Source organism: Manacus vitellinus, unplaced genomic scaffold (genome assembly GCF_001715985.3).
Source record: "Manacus vitellinus isolate BGI_N305 unplaced genomic scaffold, ASM171598v3 scaffold_21_pilon, whole genome shotgun sequence".
Taxonomy (NCBI): domain Eukaryota; kingdom Metazoa; phylum Chordata; class Aves; order Passeriformes; family Pipridae; genus Manacus; species Manacus vitellinus.
The window spans coordinates 4,794,656-4,818,236 of record NW_021939546.1 but is presented as its reverse complement, the minus strand read 5'-3'; the positions used below and the strand labels follow the sequence as shown (position 1 = coordinate 4,818,236).

The following is a 23,581-nucleotide window of genomic DNA, read 5'->3' as shown; positions in this document are numbered from 1 at the left end:
ACACACGCTGGGAGTGACAGACACACACGGAATGACACAGAGACACACAGGGAATGGCACACACACACGGAGTCACACACACCACCCCCCGCGGTACCACCAGCCCCTGAGCACCGCGGGCTGTACTTTGCGGTCTCTGTCTGGGCTGTGCGTGTGTATATGTGCGACCATTTTCAGCCTGTTTACACGCTGTGCATCCTCTGCGGGCTGTGCCTTCTCCGGCTGTGCATCCACAGGTTGTGCCTTCCCCGGCTGTGTGTTTGCCGGCTGTTTGCAGGCTGTACCTCCACAGGTTGTACCGGTGCCATCGCGGGCTGCAGTTGCCGGCTGTATCCGCAGCCCGTGCGCTCCCGCCCCGCTGTGTCCGCCCCGGTGGTCGCGGTCCCCCGCGGCCCCCGGCTCCCTGCGGGCACGGCCGTGCGGCGTGCGGGAAACGCTGCCCTGGGATCCCGCGGAGCGCTTCCCATTAGGGGCCCGCGGTTCCCGGGACCTCCGCCGCTGTTGCCCGCCCCGCGCCGAGCCGGGACGTGCCGAGCCGAGACCCAGAACTGAGCCGAGCCCAGCGGCAAGAGCCCGGGGCCCCGTCGGGCCGCGGGGCTGCGCGGTCGGCTGCGGGACTACAAGTCCCAGGGTTGCGCCGGCCCGATCGGGGCGGGCGGGCCAGGCGGGAGCGAGCGGCGGGGGCTCCCCCCGCCCTGGCTGATGTGTACGGGGCGGTGCATGGGTTGGGGAGCGGCGGGCGCGGCGGCCGGGGAGGCTGACGCCGTGTACTGCCCCGCACGGGCTCCGGCAGCCGGAATGGCCTCCAAGCTGCATGCGCGGCCGTGGTGCTGGCCGACCCCCCGGCTCGGGCAAGGGGGACGGGTGTGCGAGAGAATCGCCCGCAGCTTGTCGCGGCTCCAGCACCTCTCAGCGGCGGCAATTCCTGCGGAGAGCCTTCGGCCGGCGGCCGCACGGTGCCAGTGCCCCGCGGGCCGCCCCGTCGGGGGGAGCGGCGGCGACCGGATGTTCCTGCCCGCGCATCTTCGACGGCCGGCAGCGTGGCGATGGACTGCGGCATGAGGACAGGGGTAGGGATGGGGAATGAGATGGAGTGGGATGGGAGAATGGGTATGGAGATGGAACTAGGATCCACATCCCCCCCCCACGCCCCCCACACACACCCCGGATCGACCACAGGTTGTTTTCTTTCCGTGAATTTGGCATAGCTTATTCATCGCCTTCTCCCTCCAGCCTGAGCTGACGGAGCTGCCCGATAAAAGTGGGGTCTGATGCCGCGGGCGCCGTGGGTGTGCGACGGTTTTATCCCTGTCCCAGGTGATTAAGCTCCGGAGAGGTCGGTAGGAATAACCCACCTGCCCGTGCACTGATGGTTAACGGCGGCGTGTGTGTGTTATTAATAACTTCATCCTGCCTCAGGTGGCTGTTCAGGGATGGGGGAAAAACCTAAAGCGGTGGATGGCAGATGGCTGGAATGCTGGTGCACGCTGTGCCCGCACAACACCCACGGTGGGAGGGATGCATTGGGCACACGCATTTGTCCACAGGAGAAACCCTGCTGGGAATATTGCTTCGTGTCGTGGTGTGCTGTGGCCAGGGGCTGTGCTGTGCTGTGCCCTGTGGCTGGGCTGGGGGTGTTACAGGGTGCTGGTGTGTGCTCCCCACTCCTTATGAAACTCCTTTCCAGAAGCAGGGAGTTGGAGGAGGTGGGTGTCAGTGCCCACCCCTGCACAGGTTACCCCCTCGAGACTTTTTTTTAGGGCTGGCAGCAATCCTGCCTATCCCGTGTCTGACATCCAAGTGGAAACCCTGTGGGAGATGGGATGTGCTGTGCCCGTGTCCCAGGCTGCTGAGGTGCTCTTGGTTCTGGTGAGGCTCTGGAGCAGCCGTGCTGCCCCCCAGCTCCTGCTCGGGTTCCTCTGCAGCTGCCATTAGGCAATCCCAGTATATTTCTTTTTCCAGCAGTTCCTTCTCTCCTTTGCTAATGTGTGAAAGACTGACCCGGGGGGGAAGCTGACTCATTGGGCAGAGGAATGGTGAAACGGTGTGGAGACAAAACAAGCCAGAGAACATAAAAGTGATTTCCCTTTTTAGAAGGGTGATGAAAACAAGGAGAAAAATTAGGGAGGGTGAAGTTTTGGAGAGGTACGTGGTGCAAGGGCGTTGCACACAGCCCTGTGCTGGTCACTCATGTAAAAATATCCAGATTTCCTTTGGTAAATAAAAAGGACAATAATATTTCCTTTGGAGGGAGGTTGAAAAGTTGGAAAATCTCAATGAGGGCTTTGGCTGAAGGACAGAAAGATGGGGTGAAAAGCCAGCAGAGGTGCAGCGTGTGGAGAGGCACAGCGTGGTGAGACCGTGCCCATCTGGGAACTTCCACAATCAAGTTCTGAATTAGTCACTGTCTTGAATTTTATATTTCAGTTAGTGCTCTTGCTGTAGAGCTTCTCTGGGGACACTGGAGAAGGAAGAAGGGGCTGTGAATGGAGTTAGCTGAAGGTGTTTCCCAAAGTGTCTCGCGTATATTCAGTATCCCAAAGGAAACAACACAGAGAAGTGCAGGGAAAATTACTCAGAAGGAAACCAGCCGTACGTGTGACATTCTGGTCCCACCTTTGACTCAGCCTCTGCTTTCAGCTCTCAGTAAGCTCCAGCTATTTGCTATTTTTTTTTGCTATTTGCTTTGGACAAGCTGTTACATGACTGTGCTGCTGTGTGCCAGCTCTGGGGGAAACCAGGTGGAAGTAGATTCTCTTCCCAAGTTTATCAACTGTTCCACTGCCTTTGCATTGTGGGGGAGCTGGGGCTCTGCAATACCAACAGAATCATTACAGGCTCATCATCCCAGAGGGAGCCATGAATCCAGTGTTTTTAGAGAGTCAATGCACCAGGGATTTTTCTGCTTGCCAGTGCCAGACATAAAGTGGCCGCGGCTGAGGGTTCAGGCTGAGGGGGCACAAAGGGCTCCAGCTGCCGGAAGAAGCTGGAGAACCCAGCATGGAGAGCATTCCAGGCCCACTGCTGGTGTCCATGTTGGCATTCTCAGGGAACAAGGACTTCACAGCCAGGCAAAGCCGCTGAATGCGTGGCTGCTCCTGAAGGGCTCTAAGGTATGCTACAGCAACCCTGAAGTGCATCCGCTCCCGCCCATGTGTCTCTTAATTAGAGTCTCTCAGTGAGTGGCTGCTCTGCTGTAGGAAAAGGCCTTTTCAACATCTTGGAAGTCTTAGAAGCTGTGTTTTTGGTGCTAGGCAGGGCTGCTGGAGGGTGGTGAGCCATTTCCTTGGCCAGTACTTGCCCCGGAACCTGAGTGGTCGTCTCTGGTGCTAGTGGCATTCCAGGCTCCAGGACTGCAGTTAATTTGGAAAACAACTTAATTGGCTTTGGCTGAGAGTCTCTGAGTCTTATGTCTGCCCTACTGCTCCCTTTCAGGTGCTTTGTTGGAGGCAGAAGTGGTTCCTATCCCTTCCTCGTGATGGATTTCATTTGTTAGCATCCACCAAGGTACACACAAAACAAAATTCCAAGGGGGATGTGGGCTGGCCCCACAGTCCTTCTCCCACCTTTCCCAGGTTTTTTTGCTGGCAGAGCCACACTGTCCTGGTTGGTGGTCAAAGCTGAGCTCAGGGGATGCAGCCTGCTAGCCCTCTGCTTTTCCTTGGGGTCCCTGATATATCCCTGTGTGTGGGAGCAGCTGCAGTGCTCTGGCCATGGGGTCTCTCCCAGCACTGGCTGCTGCCCTCCGGGCAGATCCTGCTCTCCATCCAGTGTCATGGCCTGAATTTGGGGCCGCTCCAGGCTCCAGCTCCCCAAAATGACATCCTGATGCTGAGGACAGGGTTGGAACAAGGCCCTGGATTCAGTATCTGTGCCAGGAAAAAGGTCCTGGGGTCCCAAAACTGGGGTGACATCTGGTGTGGCTTAACTGCAGTGGAGCACAGACAACTGCCAGTGCCCTGTTCACACCCAAGGTTTCTCCTCTGTTAGTCCAGATCATGTTGCTGTAGCCTAAATAATAGGAAAAAAACACATGCTAAAGATTTTGCCATAGGGCAGAAAGTCCGGGGTTATCATACAGGGGTTATCATACAGGGTCTGGAGGCTGCTGAGTGCTGTGTTTGGGAACAGCCTCTCCTCCAGCCTGTCCTTCCTGGCCCTGGGAGGCTGCTGTGTGGATCGTGGCCTCGGGAGTGGGACACGTCCCTCAGGGCTGTGACTGTGTTGCTGTGATAAAGAGGGACAGATCAGGGCCACGTGGGGGAAGCCACTGAGAGCTGGAAGTCCCACGAGTTAAAGGGCAGATTAAACCCATGGTCATTAGATTAATGGGATTAATCTCATGGGTCAAAAGGCTAGGTTTGAGCTCAGCACAAACAGCACCTAAGGAGCCCTTTGCTACCTGGAGTAACTGCAGAGTAATGCCTGCACCCCCTCTATGCACCCAGCCACAGCAATGGGGATTTGGTGCTGTGCGGTTCCACAGGGGTGAGTCCCAGCTCCTCGTGTTGAGGGACTGCGATTTTCCACCTTGCTTGGGAAGGACTGCCCAAACCCTGCTTCCCTCTGGCCTGAGGCTGGGGAGGGCTGCATCAGGGTGGTCTTACCTGGAGCAGGCTGGGCTTCAGGACTGAGAGCTGGTGGACTGGGAAGGGGATAGCAACTGTTCAACTTGGAGTTAAGGGCTGCCTCGAAGAAACTCCGAGGGCTGTGGCTGCTGGGATAATGCATTCCAGCACATCCTGGGTATTGGGGGTCTGGAGACTGGGCAGCTCTGCAGGTCCTTCATGTAAAATCCATGCCTGTTCCTCCTTAGAGAGGGAAGGGGTGGCAGTGCTGCCTGTGCTTTGGAGGAGGGAGAAGCTCCAGGAGCTTTCTGGAAGCAGTCAGCACTCTGTGCTGGTGTGTGGACCCCCACGGTAATGCATTCCATGTCCCCGTGCTGGTGTGTCCCCCCGGCACACACGGCAGGCACAGAGGAGCAGCATTCCCAACAGCAGGAATTGTCCATCGCAGAGCAGTGGAGAGCTGACCACCCGTATCAGGGGCGTGGGAAAGCTGCAGCCTCTGGGATGCAGGACTGTGGGCCTGTATTCCCAGACTGTATTCCCAGCCCCAACTGGGGCTCGGTGTGTTTTGGTTTGCAGCTCCAGGCCCAGCTCCAGCAGCCCTGCCGAGCCACAGCCGGTCCCTCAGATGGCCACCCCTCCTCGGGGTGACAACCAGAGCTTCTGTGGCAGCTGCAGCCTCTGGGGTCACCGGCTCTGCCCCAGGAGCAACCCTGCCCCAAGGACATTCCTGCCCCGGGAACATCCCTGCCCCCGGGATCAGCCCTGCCCTGCCAGGGAGCACATTCCCTGTGAGCCTCTGGCACTGTGCAGACAATGTGAATAAATATCAAACCATGTAGGCAGATGCAATACTATTTCTGCCCTCGCAGGTCTCCATGCTGGTTGCATAAGTGTATCATTTCCATCCATGAGTCCTTTGCTTTCCCGAGCAGGATCACTGCCGGCAGCGCCGGTGACGTCTGGGCAGTGACAGAGAACTTGTCATTGAGAAAAGGTGTTTTCTGCCCTCAGTTCCTGGCAATCACTGTGGCCCTGAGCAAAGAGCTGCTCAGCAGGGCGAGCTGGAATGCCTTTATGGATCAGAGGGAGTGGGATGTGATCCCGGTCCCTGCGGTGACTCAGCCTCGCAGGCCGGTGAGTCAGCGCCGGCTGCCTGCCCGTTCTGAGGCAGGTTGGATTCTGGATTCCAAAATTCTTGATTCTTGGCCTCTGGTCCAAGAGGAAAGGGGCTGGACCTCTTCTGATGTCAGGAGAAGCACAGTGTGTCACGCACAGTGGGAAAGAATATTTGCATTTTCCCAGCAGTTTCTTTGGATTTTGGATTCAAGCCAGGAGCCCCACCTGCCCTGCTTTCCAGCCAGGCATCCTCTGCAGATCATTTTGGGAGTTCACAAGGTTTCCTGCACACACCCAACCCCATACTCCCAGGGGGATCTGTTTGGGCTGGTTTCTCCCTTAGATCAGATGAATTCTCTCCAAGAACTGTATAGCTTGCAAAAACCCCCTCCTGTAGCTCAGGAATTCATCCCACAGCCAGGTGCATGTGCTGCCCGCTTTGACATCGTGCTGCAGCCTGGAAAACCAGAGCCTGCCTCAAAATGCAGGATCCTGTGGCTTATTTTTAGAGAGGACTCATACTTTGAGAGGGCTAAAATGTGCTGTCCTCACCAGAAATCGTGCAACAAACAGATTGCAAAATTGTTCATTTCTGGTGACAGCTGTTGTGGAAAGAAGAGAAGGTGTCTGTCACGTCCTGGTCCAAGGGGAAAGAGGCTGGACTTCTCCTGGTGGCAGGAGCAGGACTTATCACACATGGGGGCAAAGAATATTTGCATTCCCCAAACAGTTTCCTTGTGTCTCTGAGTGGCTCCAAGAAAATCACAGGCAAACTGTAATCACAGAATGGTTTGGGTTGGAAGACCATCTAAACTGGGGAGGTTGGAGCAAGTCCCTTCCAACCCAAACCAGTCTGTGATTCTATGATTTTCTAGTTCCACCCCCTGCCATGGGCAGGGGCACATTTCCTGAGCCGAGATTGCTCCAAGCCCTGTCCAATCTGGCCTTGGACACTTCAGGGACGGGGCATCCAGGGCTTCTCTGGGCAAACCGTACCAGGGTCTCCCCACCCTCACAGGTAGGAATTCCTTCCCAATTTCCCATCTAACCCTGCTATCTGTCAGTGAGAAGCCATTCCCCTTGTCCTGTCACTCCAGGCCCTTGTCCAAAGTCCCTCTCCAGCTTCTAGGAGCAGCTGAAGCCGAGTGATGCAGGAGCCAGGCAGAAGCCCAGGAAGGAGTGTTTACCTTGCAATTACACGTCAATTATGTTCTCAAGGATTTGCTTTTGTGAATAACTTTCTTATCGGAGCATATCTTAAGTAGAGGCTCTGAAATCCTCAAGCCCTCTGGGTGGGAAGCAGGTTCAGTGTCTTCAGGACATTTCATACCTGTGCCAGTGTCATCTGTAACTGCACTGGATCCATTTCCTGAACCAAAGGAGCTCCATGTGTTGGCACATCCAGCTGGTGCCAGTGCCCCTTGCTCTGTCAGCCAAAGGCTTGGCTGGGATCACCATGTTCCTGCTCTCAGGTATCTCAGGTATTTCCATTTCTCCAGCACCAAAATGACCATGTGGCCCCAGCTACCAAGAGCAGCTGTGAGCAGAGCGATGGATGAGCCATTTGAGAGGACAGGCAGGATTTGAGGGGGAGTGATATTTTTTAACTGGAAATGTCATGGGTTTTTTTAATTGCTCTTGGGTTTTTTATTTCTTCTCTTCAACAGAAGTTGGTGTCTTGGCAAAGCAGTACCTTGAGCGAGGCCTTCTGGTGCCCGACCATGTCATCACACGCGTGATGATGACGGAGCTGGAGAAGCGGCGGGAGCAGCACTGGCTGCTCGATGGTGAGTCCCCTCTGGACAGGAAAATGCCAGCCCCCCTCAAAACATCATCTTGCTGCTAATGGTTTGGCAATACCAGGAGAGAGAAAAGCCAGAAGGTGCCTTTGCTGGTGGAGGGAGGGGAGGCAGGAGCCGACCTGCTGGCAGGGACATCTGCCTGCGGGTCTTTCTTCCCCCTGCCTTTGGCAGTAGCACGTGCATGTCCAGCTGAGCCTTTGGCACGCGGCCGGGAAAGGGAAAGGCAGGGAAACGGGATGGGTTGTTCATGAAGCAGAGCCAGAGAGCAGAGCAGAGCTGGAGACATGCCAAGAAAAACCTCTTACTGCCTCAACATGTGTGTGAAGTGGTTCCTCAAAGCCAAAAGCCACCTGAGGTGGAGGGGGAGAAGATGCTGAGAGCAAACAGGTAAGGCCAGGTGTCCTTTTCCATGGCAGCAGGGTTGGAACTGGAATCAAACAATCATAGAATCCCAGAAGGGTTTGGGTTGGGAGAAACCTTAAAGCTCATCTTGTTTTCCGCCCATTGCCATGGGTGGGCACACCTTCCAGTAGCTCAGGTTGCTCCAAGCCCCATCCAACCTGGCCTTGAACACTTCCAGGGATTTGGAAGCCACAGCTTCTCTGGGCAACCTGTCCTCAGAGGGAAGAATTTCTTCCCAATATCCCCCCTAACCCTGCCCTCTGGCAGTAGGAAGCCATTCCCCTTTGTCCTGTTCCTCCAGGCCCTTGTAAAAAGTCCCTCTCCATTTTTCTTGTTGGCTCCCTTCAGGTCTTTAAGGTCCCTTCCAACCCAAACCATCTTGGGATTCTATGGTTCTGAGCTCCCAGCTACTCACTGGCTTTTCCAAAGCAAAGGTACCACCGACCACCTTCAGAGGACAGGACCATTTGATCACAGTGTCCTTGATGCCCTCCATGTAAACCAGCAGCTTGTCCCTTATTTATGTACAGCACTTTGTTTCCTTCAGGTTTTTGCTTGTAATTCCAGCATTTCTTCCTGTTTTGCTGTTGCCTGTTCCCTCCTACTTGCCCCCAGCCCCCGTGCAGGGACACCAGACACGTCTTTGCAGGAAAATCTGAGCCCACAGCGACCTATGTGTCATATTTCAGGAGCTGGTGCTGTGGGAGCTATTTTTTATTGTAGCCATATGGTGGTGTCTGCCTTTCACACCACTTGTGCTACAGCACAGGGAGGAGCTGCAGTGGGTTTGCAGCTCTGGAGCTGCGTGATGGATGGGTTTGGTTCCATTCTTGCTGCTTTCCTACCTCTCATTCCAGCCCCTTTACATTGTGGTGACTGCACAGGTTTTCCTCGCACACTGGGACAAGCCAAGGCTCTGGACAGGATCTGTGAGCTGGACCTGGTGATCAGCTTGAACATTCCCTTCGAGACGCTGAAAGATCGCCTGAGCGCCCGCTGGGTCCACCCGGGCAGTGGGAGGGTCTACAACATGGACTTCAACCCCCCCCATGTCCAGGTAAGAGCCCATGGAGCCAGCTGGGAATGATCCATGAAAGGAAAAGATCAGACAAGCTTTTCTCTTCATGAGCTGGGATCCTGAAAAAAGCATTGAGAGAGCAATCCCAGGTAGTAGCACTGAGCACCGATTTGCCTGATGAGTTATGCTAAAGGTTAATAGGAATAAGGGATTTATGCTAAATGCTGTCTGAGATGGTGGATGGATGCAGAGCAGGATGAGGGAGCTCCAGCTGGATGATGGGGCTGGTGGCCACATCCGCTGATGGTGTTTCCCTCCTGCAGGGCATCGATGACCTGACGGGAGAGCCCCTGGTGCAGCGCGAGGATGACAGACCCGAGGCTGTGGCTGCCAGGCTCAGAAAGTACAAAGATGCTGCAAAGCCTGTAATAGAGTTGTACAAGTGAGTTGGACCATGAGAAAAAAATCACAGCATGCCTGTAAAAACAGGCCCAAGTGCTGTTTCACCAGCCCAGTCCTGTGCCCACAGCCCCACAGCCCCAGGAGCCCCGGCACGGCCCCAGCAGATTTTTGGGATGCAGATCATTGTGCTCAGCAGCACAAGCCCAGCCTTTCATTGCAGCCAAGCCCTGGCCCTGAAGGGGCCTCCCTTGGAGGGAGTAGGTTGATCTAAAGGAATTCACAACTCCTGTTTGTCTTGCTGGGCTCCATAAAGAGCTTTGCCAGGGCTGGCAATGGGAGGGATATATTGGCTGTAGCAGAAGGCACAGATCCAGGGTGGTCCATGCCATGCAAAAATCAGTCCAGGGCCCTGAGGGGTTTGAGAGGAACATGGGGTGGTTGGCAAGAGGGCAGGAGAAGGGCAAGACTCTGGCGCTGGCTCAGATGGGTCTGCTGGGAGCAGAAGAGTGTTTCAGGGCTTGTCCCCTGGTAGTTTGGGGCAGTTGTGCCCTGGCCTGTGAATAGATGGATTAACATAGGGTGACAATCCACTGCTGAAAAGGCGCGAGATCCTGGGAGTGTTTTTAAGTGCAGAAGTGGTCCTTGAGGGGCCAAAATCACCCTTGCAGGAGAGGGGGGAGAATCACAGAATACTGGAATGGTTTGGGTTGGAAGGAACCTTAAAGACCATCTGTTCCATCATCAGGACACCTTCCACTAGGTTGCTCCAAGCCCCATCCGACCTGCCTCTGGATACCCCTGTCCGCGGGAAAGCCGGTGCTGACCTCTTCTCCCATCTCTTTCCAGGAGCAGAGGCATCCTTCACTCCTTCTCGGGCACTGAGACCAACAAAATCTGGCCCTATGTGTACACCCTGCTGTCCAGCAAGATCCCACCTGTTCTCTCGGACGAGGAGAACTAAACACTTGTGCCAAGGACCAGGAGTTCACTCCACCATGGATTTGGTTCCTCTGTGCAGTGCTAGGGCTGTGCTCAGATTGGGTGACGGTGTACTGGATGCCATGGGGGGGTGCCAGTATAGCCAGTGTCAGGGTGAAAAGATCTTTGTTTATAAGGTCAGATTTGTTAGAATAAGGGGTTTTTTCCTCTTTTGAGGCTATAAATTATTCCTGCCTATGGTCCATCATGGATCAGTGATGCAGACCCAGGTAATGATCATTCCAGGTTTACACAGCTTGCCATGGTGTCCTTGCCACCCCCTTCCAACCCCCAGTCCCTGTTTGAGCCTACAACGTGCCATCCTGTTGCTCCACAGGACTATTTACTGCTGAGTACTCTCTAGGCTGAGTTTTCTTTCCTATAAATTATTTTATATTAAATTTATTTCTTAGAGAAATAAAGCTCTAGAAAGCAACACTTAGCCCAGTGGGAACTGGGGAGCAACATGGAAAACGTGTATACTACAAAGCTCAGAGATGTGAAGATCACATTTCCAGCATTAATATACATAAAAGAGGGAAAACATTGGAGGAAAAACACACACTTGTACTCCTTCCATAGAGAGAGATGAATTCCATGTTATAAAAAGCTGCTGTACAGTCTGGTTTTTTGGAATGCTGTGAGACTGAGCAGGATCTGGACTGGGAATGAGTAGCACTCCTTTGTGCTTACCTTGTTTATAGCTTTTAAAACTACAAGATAGTCATGTTATAAGAGTTTCTCCCAAAGATTTATGTGTGCTTCAGTTTTGGGGAGAAATCAACTCATTCCATCTTCTGTGCTGCCTTCGTCCCTGAGGTCTCCTGGCCATGGGGGTTCCCTAAGCTGTTCCTGCTGTGGCTGCAGCATCCCTGGCTAAATGACTCCCTATCCATAAAATCCCAGAGATCCTTCCTTTCTTGGGATGCATCCAGGGGCTGCTGAGGTGTTTCCCCATGATTTACAGCACCATTGGAGTGTGTTGGGGCCGGGCAGAGTCACTTTTCTCAACTGGAAGTACTGTCACCCTCTTTGGTGGTGGGATGCAGTACCTAAGCAATGGGGACATTCCCCTTGTCTCCTCGAGTTGCCTTATTTTATAGCCTATATATTTAAGAAAAAAAAAAAAAGCAAGATGTGTATTTTTAAAGGTTTAAAACAAACAAAAAGCGCTGAATTTTAGCATTGTCTTTTGGGATCTCTGCAGGGAGCTGCTGGATCTGCAGGACGAGCTGTCTGCCAGGGGTGCTCATAGGAGGGCACAAACCTGTCACTCCCTGCCACCTCTTTGAATAATTAGAGCAACCTGGTCATGTTTCTGCTGCTGGACTGTCACTGGGTTTACTTTTGCTTGGAGAGTGGCCCTGCAGCAGGAGAGGGGGAGTGGTTTTGTAGGGATGCATGGGCTCCACACGTGAAACTTCAGCACACTCCCAGGTTTATTTATCGCAGCTGAGCCTCCTCTATCCTTGTGCTCTTGGAAGAGCTCCTGATGTTTGCTCTCTCTGTCAGAGCCAGCTTTGTCCTGGTGCTCTCCCACCAATGGAGCCAGAAGGGGCATCTTCCAAACACCATCACTGCCCATGTGCCACCTGCTCATCACCTGCCTGTGGGTGAAAGCAGTGCCAGGGGAGTGCTCCCACCCCACTCTGGGTGGGAATTTTCCAGATGGGAGCAAAGGGATTGTCAGGTTTCACTACTGTCCCCAGGGGCCTTTCCTTTTCCCTGGAGCTCCCCTGCTGGGAGGCCACAAATCTTCCATCCCCCAATGAAATCCTCTTTAAGAAAGATTTTAGATTTTCCCATGACCCTCAGACGAAGGTCTGGGCTGGTTTTAACACAAATCTAGAAATAGCCAAAATGTGTCTGCTGTTTTCTTTCTAACAGCATTGGGCACGAGGGGAGGAGATGATGGGGGGTGGGGGGGAGTTTTTTAGTCTATAAAAGCAGCCTTGCCATGGTGGGTGGCTCTGCCAGGGCTGAATGCTGGGCAGAGGAGCTGCTCCCTCTTTTGCATTGCCCACCTCTTGTGTCTCATCCTTCCCTCCTGCAAAATTCCTCCTGAAGAGAGACTTCTCCCATGCAATGCCCAGTGGCAGGACAGTGTTTGCAGATGCCTTTGCCCCAGGAGAGCCACCTGAGTGCTTCTTTTCCAGGCTCTGAGGCCTATAGTAGGTATAGAAATCCCGTGACTGTGCATGTCCAGCCCTCGGGATGGATTTTTCTACCAGACCTGTCGTACGATGCATTTTCATAGACCAAATTCCAGCAGGGATGGGGTCCCATCCCTCCCATCCCCCTCACCCTCCCCTTTGGTACTTAACTGTGAATCTTAGACCTTTTGTAAAGTGACAGCAATTTTGTACTGACCTGAGATACTGTGTGGTGGGAGGAGGGTCTCCCCCCTGGAATGTCAAGCTGAGTTTTCTTCCTGGAGTTTCTTCCCGGTGAATCGCTGCAGCTCTGCTACTGCTCAAACGATGTAAATAAAGGTTTTCTCCTGCTGATCCCTGTGCTGGCAGTGTTTGTGTGTGAGTTATACCTTCACAAGGCTGGGTTTCTTTGTAGGAGCTGAGGAGGAGGAGCATCCCCACTGGAACATGGAAAATCCCCCCAGTTTTGGGCTTGGAAGCAATGCTGCTCTTTGAGTCCTGTCTTACAGCCAGGATACATTATTTGATATAATTTGATATACATTATTTGATATTATTTGATACAATTTGATATACATTATTCGATATAATCAAAAATATTGGTTAAAAATCCAATTCTGACAATGCAGATGATGCCACTTCCTCCTGCCCTTCCATCCTGATCATAGAATCATGGAATCCCATATTGGCTTGGGTTGGGAGAGACCTTAAAGCCCACCTCATTCCACTCCCCTGCTGTGGGCAGGGACACCTTGTTGCATAAAAAGTCGGGTTTTTTTTCCTATTTAACTTCTCCCAATAAAGTCCTGGAGAGCATTAGGCCCAGGGAGGCTCTGGCTGTTGCCTGTGCCCCGTGTAATCTGTCACGTGTGGTTGGGACTGGGAATTAGACACCCTAAGCTGAAGTGCCTCCTCCCAGCACAACCAGTTCGCAGATCCCAGCGCCTTTTGCTTTTTCCTTTCATTCCCAAACAGCAGCTTGAGGCTCTCAGTTCCCTGTTTGGAGGAAGCAGAAACTCAGGAATGATTAGGAGAGTAAAACAACAGGGTGATAAGCAGTGAAGCTGCTGCCTGAGAGGTGAGAGAGCAGAGGCACAGCTGAGTCAGCCTTGGTGTCCCTGGGTGAAGGAGCCAGAGCCAGTAGGAGGGGTGTGGGTGAAGCCAGGGTTAAGGATCGTGGCAATCCAGAGGCAGAGGAGGGATGTGTTGCCTCCATGCAGGTCTGCCTGAGGGTGCAAGGGCAGACAAACACAAGGAGGAAAAAGCTATATAAGCTAGAAAATGAACTCAGTCTAAAAACAAAAGTTTGGAGGTCAAAAAGCAGAGGAATATGTGCAGAGTGCCAAAATCCAGCTGGGACCAAAGCCTTGTCAGGGGAGCTGGGGGCACAAGGGATGTGTCTCCATCTCTACAGCCTGACCTGCAGCACATGCTGGAATGCCTCTGGCCAGTCATCACCATCAATTGCTCCAGGGGAGCTTCAGGTTGGATATTAGGTGAAATTTCTTCATGGAAAGGGTTATCCAGCCCTGGCACAGCTGCCCAGGGCAGTGGTGGAGTCCCCATCCCTGGAGAGATTTAGAAACCCCGTGGTTATGCCACTTGGGAGGTTCAGTGATGGCCTCAGCAGTGCTGGGGGAACAATTGGACTCTTATGGTCTTAAAGGGCTTTTCCAACCTAAATGATTCCATAATTCTATTTCCAATTGTATGTTTACAGCATCACTTACTGCTTGCCTGCCTGGAAGTGCCCGAGGTGTGCTTGGATCAGCACACTGCCCTTTTCCCAGCTCTGCAAAGCTTTAACGTGCCACATCTCTGCTGAATCCACTCAGCATGTAACCTTCTCCAAAAAAAAAAAAAAAAAAAAAAATTAGAGAAAAGGAAAAAAAAAAAAAAAGCTGGCTGAGGTTTGTGCTGGGTGGCTCAGACCTGCAGACTCCAGATCCCAATCCATGCCACATTTTAGACGATGTGATATGTCTGCCTCCATCCTCATCCTTTCCTGAGTCTCTGTAATCCCAAAAATAACCCAGCAGGGCCCCGTAGCGTCGCGCAGTTCCCAGGCAGCAGCAGCGTCCCAACCCATGGCCGTCGCCCCGTGACCCGGGATTGCCGCTGGATGACGAGCGGAAAACCGGCGTGCGGGACACGGCCGGGCTCCCCATCGCTGTGCAGGAGCCGGGAGAGGAGGATGCACGGGGCTGAGGAACAAGGTAAGCAAAGCTTCCATGAGATTTCCATGGAAGACCAGCGAGACGGGGCGCGAGCAAATTTGGGGATGTTGTTTACGGCACATTTGTGCTGAGTAATCACCGAGAAGACACGGTGGGATCCCGCAGCTCTGGATAAAGCAAAAAACCCCCCTGCTTTAAAGCCTGATTATATAATAGGGTTGAGGGAAGGAATTGCACAGAAAACTGCTTCTGCTGGCAGGGCAGCACCTGCTGGGAAGGTGCTGAAATTTGGGAAGGTACACCTGGGCATGGAGGGTTTGATAACCCTGAATGCCGCCGGCTCCGCAGACCTCGATAGGAACATGAGCATTTCTTCTTGCACCCCAAAATAGGGGTTTATGCATTTAGGGCTGTGAGAGCTATTTAGGCTGATTGAATTAAAAAAGGTGATTTTTCAGGCTTAAAATAAGAAGTGTAATGGATTATTACGTATATAGCTTCTATGTGGACAGAACTGTCCCTCTTGCAGGAGAGGGGTTGGTGGAGATGTCGGTACAGAAATGCCTTTCGCTGCGAATCCCCCGCGAAGCTGACCTTCAACCCCCCCATTTTGTTATGCTGAGGCAAGCACGGAGCTGCATTGCCTTTAAAAAACCCTTTTCAGGCCAAAAAAAGAGATTAAATATGTAGCTAAATGCAGACATCCCTGCCTTTGCTGTGGTCCTGCTGAGCCAGCCCCAGCCGGGTGCTCTGGGAGGGGACAGAAGGGACAGGGTGGCTGTGGGGGCTTTCTGCCCCCTGTAGCTCCAGGTAGGTGTTTATCCCCCTTGGCATCACCACGGGAGCACTGTGACTTTAAACCAGGACATATTTCATGTCTTGCTGGTGTACTTGTGCCTGTTGTTACTATAGTCTTGTTTTGGATACTGCCAAGGAGAGGAGGAGGAGGAGGAGAGGGAGGAGGAGGAGGAAGGTGAGGGATATTTCGATCAGGTGTGCAAACTCCAGACTTTATTCTCCTGCATTTGGACCAGGGCCTCCATCTTCTGCTATCCCTCCAGCCGCATATTTCTGTTCGTCATAGCCATCCCTAAGGAAAAAAAAAAATAAAATCAGCGTACCCAGCAATTCCGGTGGCACAGGCGGCACGGCGGCCACCCGGGTGGCACTATATTTAGCCAGCCGTGACACAGCCGCCTTGTTTATGATCCCAGAAATGCTCCCAGCTGATAGATGCAGCATTTTGGAGTGGCTGCAGCCATTAAGGAGGAACAGATTTTGTCCTTGAGCCCGGTTTTTGCCAGCAGCGTAAGTGCCAATGTTTAATTGCTGACCCAACTAATCTGCCGTGCCGACGGCTTTGCCCTGCTGCAGCCTAATCCCGGGGCCTCTCACTGCACCCGCGGCCTGCCAGTGCTCAGAGCTGGGTTTTTGGGGCAGGATTTGCTGAAATCCATCCTGTTTTGCTGTAAAAATATGGTAGCAGCCTGTGGACTATGAGGAAGAGGGAATTGTTGGATCGTGGGGATGGAGAGATTGGTACCCAGATGTGCCACCTAGGTTTTGGGGTGAAAATTGGGCTGTTGGGGCTTGACACTGTGGGTTTTACCAGAGCCCCAGCTCTGATCAGGTGGCTGAAAATCACCTTGTGAAGGGAATTAGCACCGTCAGCATGAGAGGGATGTAGGAAAGGATATAACCCATCCACAATGAACAGCTGGACCCAAAGGGGTGGCTACTCCTCTCCCAGAATCACAGAAATCATTCAGGGTGGAAGAGACCTATAAGATCATTGAGTCCAACCATCAGCCCAGCCCTGCCAAAGCTCCAGAGATGATGGGATGCTCCAAAGATTAGGAGATATCAGAAGCTGCTACAGAGCTTCTCATGGGGGCTCTGATCATTGCTGTATGTGTGGCATTTCATTGTGCTCAGATTTGGGGGAACAAGGTCTGGAAATCCCAGCTGTGCCTGTACCAGACAGAGATATTGTAATTCCCATCTGCCATAAAAATTAGATTATAGAAGATTCTTCAGGGGTGGAGAAAGCAGCCGTGGGAAGCTCTCCACATTAAAATGCTATAAATAGTAGTTTATTATTTATATGAAAGTATAAATAATTAATGCATTATGCTAATATTTATATAAAGTTAATATTTTATAGTATTTTTAGTATTTTATCATAATTTTAAATATTATTATACTGAACTATAAACAGTATTTTATGAGTCCTTACAGTAGTTTACATCCCAATAGTGTATGAGGCCCTGTTTGATAGGCACTTTAAATGACATATGGATTTCTTTCTACTGAATAAATCCTTGTCTCCAGTAGCCAGAAATAATGAGGATGGGAAAATATGGCTGGGAAGCAGAGATATGGAGAAATTTGGTATGCAGAACAAAGTCAGACAGGGAGACTGAGGCAAGGACCAGGATTTGCTCCAAACCCTCTGAAATGGGATTTTTGCCATGCAGGAAACTTGGGAATTTATTCCCTTTCCCAAACCGTGTGTAAAGCAAAAAAGAAATGACCCAACACCCACTTGAATTCCTTTTCCAAGTAATAGTTTTCATGGAAAACTTTCCAGATAGAGCAGTTTGCTCTCAACTAGCAGAGGTTTCCTTGTGGTTTGATGTCTGTGTGGGGGTCTCTTATCCAGGCATGGTGGGGTGGGATGCACCAGGCTCTCCCATTTCCTCTCGGCACACATTTCCTCCTGGAATTCCTCTTCCACCCTGATAGATTTTTGCAGGTATTTAAACTGAAGCACAACCACACACAACTCCCAGCCTGGGAGCCACACGGTGTAATTATTCCAAAGCCACGTGGTGCAGACCAGCCCCTGCAATATTGCTTTCTGCTGAGTCAGCACGATTCATCTGCGTGTCCATGGAGCTTTTGTGTCTTGAAGGCATTCCAGGAGTGCACTCCCAGATGAGGGACCAAGCTGTGGGATCCACAAGAGCCTGATTCAGTCAGTGCTGTGGGAAACAGCAAAGTGGGGTTTGTTACCTGTCCTGGTGTAAATGGGTCACCAGGAGAAGGATGAAGGTGTCCATGCCCAGCCTTATCCTTGCCTGGCTCCAAGGGGTTGTGATGTCCCTGAGGACCAGACTTCTGGCATCCTGTATCCAAAGCCATAGAAACCTGGAATGGTTTGGGTTGGAAAGGACCTTAAAGTTCATCTCGTTCCACCCCCTGCCATGGGCAGGGACACCTTCCACTATCCCAGGTTCCTCCAAGCCCTGTCCAACCTGGCCTTGGACACTTCTAGGGATAGGGCAGACACAGCTTCTCCTGGCAACCTGTGCCAGTTGCAATCTATTCACACTCCAATGCAACTGGGTGTCTCTCCCCTTGAACCACATCCCAAACTGCAGAGAACCACACGGATTGAACCACCACCGTGGGCGGCAGCACATCAGCCTTGTGGAGTCTGCTTGAGTATCACTCTGGAAACCATGAGTGTTATAAATCTGAACCTGAACTGCCTCAGGATGATGGAGATTGCATGAGCTGAGGCAGACATAATTTTTAAATGTTTTATATTGCAGCCAGAACTACAAAGCCCCAATAATATAATTTTTCCCTTTAGTATTAGATAAAAATTGTGCTACCAAATTCTGGCAGATGGTAGAACCACATTAATAGGGAGGTGCTGGGTTTCTGGCCAACCCTCCTGTGCCATCAAATTCACCTGTACCTCCCCACCCTGTCCCTTATGACCTCTCTTCTGTATCCATCCAAGACAATCTGTCCCATTGAAACCTGGAGTAAGGATGTTTCCCCTGGCCCATTCCTCCCCTGGAAACTCTCATCCCATACATCCTAAAGTGCAATAACCATGGGAGTGGGCGAGGTGGGTGACAGTCAGCATGTGTAGGCAGTGCCAGCTGTGATTTCCCTCTGTTTTCATGGAAAAACTGCTTTCATTGAGGGATCCTTGTTTGGAGCTACCTGAGAGCCACGACCTGACCATTTTCATTAAGTTATTCGCTGCTGGAGCCTGACCCTGAGCACAGCAGCTGGAGCTGATGCAACCCCAGGACGACACTTGGTTGTATAATTTTTCTCCCTGTTTTTACCAACGGCTATTTTCCAATACAAACAACACCCAATGCTCAGATTTTTCTTAGGATTTAACCACTTACAGTGAATGGGAAATGATGAATAAATTATAGTTAGGCCACAAAATATCTGATTTTTACCGAAATACCTGATTTTTGAATGGTTATACAGCCTCCAATTTTCCAACAGGGACTTCCTGAGCCAACAGTTCCTATTTAACGGCCTCTTATAGATCCATTTCCCATACATTTATCCTCTTTCTTTGTGAACCATGTACATTTTTAGCATCTCCAACAGCCCTTGGCAAGCAGTTCTGCAGCTCAGCATTGCTGAGGAGCCACGAAAATCCTTGAATACTCCAAAACAAAGTCTTGGGCTGGAATGAGTAAGTTGTGTATCATCCCTGACAGCACTTTAACAAGACTAAAAGGCATGAAATAAAAAATATGCTGACACAGCACTACATTTAATGGTGTGGGCTCTCACTGAGAGGAAAGAATGGGAGAGAAGATAGAGAGCTGAACACTTGTCACATCCTAAGTCATCCTCAGTGGGGACACTTGAGCAGCTGAAGCTCCAGCTGCCAGCCAGGCACTGACATTGTGCTGGGTTTCACTGCAGCAAAGGCTCGAGGCTTCCTCTAATGAAGGAAAACAAAGGTTAAATTGAGTCTAATGCTTAAAACCAACTCAAACCATCTCAGAGGCCTGTTTGCTTTTTGTTAGAGATGAACAAGACAGGAAGACCCAGACTGGAAGTTCTTGAACATCATGGCAGGTTAATAAGGGATTAGGTCATTTAACCCACCTTCATTTCCACATGAATCCCCATACACCAGCCCTGTTTGCCCCTGGCACACCACATCCCACGCTGGGAACACTGCACTGCTCACAGGCAGGCTGTGACAGCTTCTTATTCCTCCAGCAAAGCCAGGCAGGGACATATTCCTACATCCAGAGAAAGGGACCACATGGCCATCCTTGATTCCAGTCCAGATAATACTTATTATCCCCAGCACAAGTCCAGACACTGGTTTGAAATCATATTTCTGGCCCAGTACCAAGAGCCTGGACCCATTTTGCTGCCACGTACCTGTTCCCAGAGGAGTGCAGGGGGATCGATGCTCATGGCACTGCCCAGTCATGAATGGAGCCTTCAGATGAGAGAAAGTGTGATCCCTGCTGTACAGCTCACAAAACACATGGAAGGTGTCCCTGCCCATGGCAGGGGGTGGAACAAGATGAGCTTTAAGGTCCCTTCCAACCCAGACCAGTCTGTGATTCTGTGAGTCTGTAACTCTGAGGCTCTGAGGGCTCTGAGCAACCTGGTCTAGTGGAAGGTGTCCCTGCCCATGGCAGAGGTTTGGAACTAGATGATCTTCAAGGTTCCTTTCCCATTCAAACCATTCCATGATCCTGTGATTCTATGACTCTATGCACATACACCTGGACTTCTTGCAGAAACACCTTGCACAGGGGGAGTTCAGCACTCACAGTGGGATATCTTTGGAACAAGTGTTCACTATATTGAGTTTTAAAGGCATTGCTCCAGATATTAAATTAATTTTCAAGCTATATTTTTAATTCTAACAACAGCCCCCCAGCTTAATTGTGTTCATGAAGAATTAAGAGTGTAATATTTCACCTGAACTGTTCAGCTAATTGGAGGAGAGGTGGAGAAAATGAAATTGCACCTCAGTACAGTTGATGCTTGATTACAGCTATGAAGAGAGACTGTACCCAGGAGAGGCTGCAACCCAGACAGAGCAAAACAGCGAGGTAGAGGTTGGCAAATCAATTTTTTCCAAGGTCAGTAACAGGGAGGGTTTGTATCTCTTGAGACCTGAGCAACACATAATCCTCCTTAGCATGTCCTTAATGTCTCCCCCAGCCCTCGTGGCCCCTGCCAGCCCTGCCACTCAATCATGGCTCATCTATAGTCTGTCGTGGCATCAGCCACCAATCAATATATCTGCAAGGAGGGCAATGAATAATTCTGAGGAGCTGATTCCCTACCTCTTCCTTCCTCACTTTTGAAAGTCATGTGCAGTTCAACACGTACTTTGATTGTGGTTTGGGTTCTTTTGCTGTAGCATTTTTTATACTGTAGATCTCTGAGAGAGAGAAACCATGTGGCCCTTCATGAGCCCAACTTAAAGGGAGAAATGGGGGAGAGAGGAATGTTGCTTTATATGTTCTCTTCAGCTAAACTTCCCATAAGGCTAGAAAACACATGGGTAAGCACAGCTTCCACTGAATCTCACCCAACAAGCTTCCCTAATCCCATCTCCTTGTGTTTGTAGCAATGGCAATTACAAGCAAGAGTGCGACTTTGAGGTCTGTTTCCTTCTCCCTCCTCTGTCCCGAGGTCCCCCGGGGAGGCTGCTCTGTCCCTGTTTGGTGCTTTCAGAATCCTCTTTCTCCAGGCTGGAGCTTCAGGCTATGGCAGTGATTCCTATTTGGGGCTCCTTGGAAGGAAAGACAGCCATGACCCCCCAAAATCTGGGGCAAATGTGTAAGGAAATGAATTAATAATGGATTCAACAAAGAGTAACATTTTTTCTTTTTAAGTATAACTGTGCTCTGCCTCTCAGACATGATGGTGGCACGAACATTGGGTCAGGAAGGTTGAGCCAGTTGTGCTGTGAGGCTCATCATCAGTTGGGTACTGACAACAAGACTGTGGCTGGAGGAGTAAAAATTCCAGACCTCTTATGGTCCTCAGAGAAGGATGAGCTGTAATTTCTGCTGGAATGAACCTCTCCTCTTTCCTGTACCCTTATTCCATGAGAACATTTTCAGTTGGACTTTCCTTTTGCTGCCCAGTGCAGACAGACCCTTCCTGCTCACCAGTGAGAGATGATTTCTGGATTTAGAATACTGAGTTTTGCCCAAGCTGAGCTTCTGGAGCTGGTGGATAGAGGCAGAAGAGCATGCTGGAGACCACAGGTGATGGTTTAAGATGGGATAGGTTGTGCAGGGTTTTTGTTGTGCCAGATTCCCCAGGTCATTCCCTCTAACAGGCTGCTCTTCCTTCCAGTGCAAGTGGGCTGGGGTGCTCATGGAAATTTTACCCAGCCTTCACGTGCCCCCTGTTTTGAGAGGCTATTTTGTTGTGTTTAGGCTGTTATCTGCACAAGCAAAATGCATGAAAATCCTCCTGAAACTCCAAATTTCCCATTTTTAGCCCAGAGCACAGGAATTATCATATCCTGAATTGACCAGTAGAGACAAATAGGGATGATCTCTAGTAAAAATCACAGAATTCTAGTATGGTTTGGGTTGAACCTTAAAGACATTGTTCCAAACCCCTGCCATGGGCAGGGACACCTTCCAGTAGACCAAGTTGCTTCGAATATAGAAAATAGCTCAGAAAATACCTGTGATTTCATTTTTTCTTTATTAGCTTGATGCATGTGGGTGCCAAGAGGGAGTCAGACCCATTCCTACTATTAAGTGTTGCAATCCATGTTTTGCTCTGTACAGACTAAGGTACTGAGCCTGGTAATAAGGGGTAGAAAACTAAAAATCCCAACATTGAGTTCAAGCTGTTACTGCTCGGGCTTTTCTGGGAAAATTCTGGGTCACAGATGTACCTTGTCTGCTCCGCAACACAAGAACTCAGGAGTTACATAAACAATAGCACATGACAAGGTATGGCTGGACCAGATGTCCACTGCCTCACAGGGTTAAGTAGAAAAGTTTAATCCAGGTGTCAGTGATATTTCAAGTTATGGGTATTGCTACACAAGTGCTTAGAATCACAGAATCATGGAACGGTTTGGGTTGAAAGGGACCTTATTTGGTTGGACTTATTCCAATCCCCTGCCATAGGCAGGGACACCTTCCACTAGACCAGGTTGCTCCAAGCCCTGTCCAACCTGGCCTTGTTTATTGTTGTTATTATTTTAGAAGCAAATCCACAGTATTTTTCTCAGCAAAGGACTTTCCTTTCTGCAAGAGACTGATGGCATGCTCATGCCTAGATGCCAGGGCTTCCTTTAGCCTTTATTTTTCCTTATATTAAAATGAAATCCATTTAGAGGAGTTTAATAGTGGCCATTTCCTTTGGAGCATCACTTAGTTCCTCTGTTCCATGCAAAATGAAATTATGATCTACAAGCTCTGGCTGCAAAATGCAAACAAGCAAGATACAACTCATCAGTTGTCCAAAGCCACACTCTGTGTTAGTCTAGAATCTGTTTGCATGTGAGCAGCTAAAAATAGGTTGGTGAGAACAACAAAAATGGCTTAGCAGAAGGTGGCAGCTTCTTCAGCTGGGTGACACCAGTTTGAAGCCAGCAGTGGCACAGGCTGGGGCTCGGGATGCTGATGCATCATCCCATGTAGCCCACCATGATACAGCGCTGTGGTCCAGGACCCTCTCTGGTTACTCATCCAGCCGTGGTGTTAAACTGGACCAGGGATGCTCTTTAGGATTTTGAAGGCTCAGTGTAACACTGCTGTGCCATCCCTCCTTCTTCAGACTGCAGAACTGGTTGTGTCAGCCCGGAACTCAGTGACCTTGGCCCGCTCCCAGGGAACGCACCTTTCCCTGGTGTGACAGAAAGCTCTTAATGACGATCCCAGCTTGAGAACCTCCCCGTGCCAGCTGTGCAGCCCAAGGACCGCTCCGGGGAGCGGGTTGTGCGGGCCAGAACGCAGGGATAACCGCCCGGAGAAGGAAATGGTGTCAGCCCCGCACTTTTCCTTTCACTGATGGCTCGCAGCAGCTGGCGGTGGGGGAGGACGCGGCCGCTCCATCCATCGCAAGATGCTTCTCCCGGGCGCCGCGTCCTCCCCGCCCGCTTCCGGCGGGGCGGGGGGTGCGGGGGGGTCCTCCCGCCCCCCCTCCCATAGGGGCGGCCGGAGCGCTCTCCCCCTCCCTCCAT

General features: G+C 51.2%; 2 protein-coding genes across 2 annotated transcripts in view; both read left to right on the top strand.

The window, feature by feature from the left end:
* Window positions 1-6,828: 6,828 nt before the first annotated feature.
* AK4 (adenylate kinase 4) lies at window positions 6,829-11,419 on the top strand. Its single transcript, XM_018072399.1, has 4 exons — window positions 6,829-7,474; window positions 8,776-8,948; window positions 9,233-9,351; window positions 10,158-11,419. The coding sequence occupies exons 1-4, from the start codon at window positions 7,306-7,308 to the stop codon at window positions 10,270-10,272; spliced, it is 576 nt and encodes a 191-aa protein (XP_017927888.1). The 5' UTR covers window positions 6,829-7,305; the 3' UTR covers window positions 10,273-11,419.
* A 3,042-nt stretch (window positions 11,420-14,461) lies between these two features.
* DNAJC6 (DnaJ heat shock protein family (Hsp40) member C6) overlaps window positions 14,462-23,581 on the top strand; it is a 43,608-nt gene continuing 34,488 nt past the window's right edge. The window contains exon 1 of the mRNA XM_018072334.2: window positions 14,462-14,658. Within this exon, the coding sequence (XP_017927823.1) occupies window positions 14,565-14,658 (94 nt within the window). The 5' untranslated portion in view covers window positions 14,462-14,564. The remainder of the gene's footprint in view (window positions 14,659-23,581) is intronic.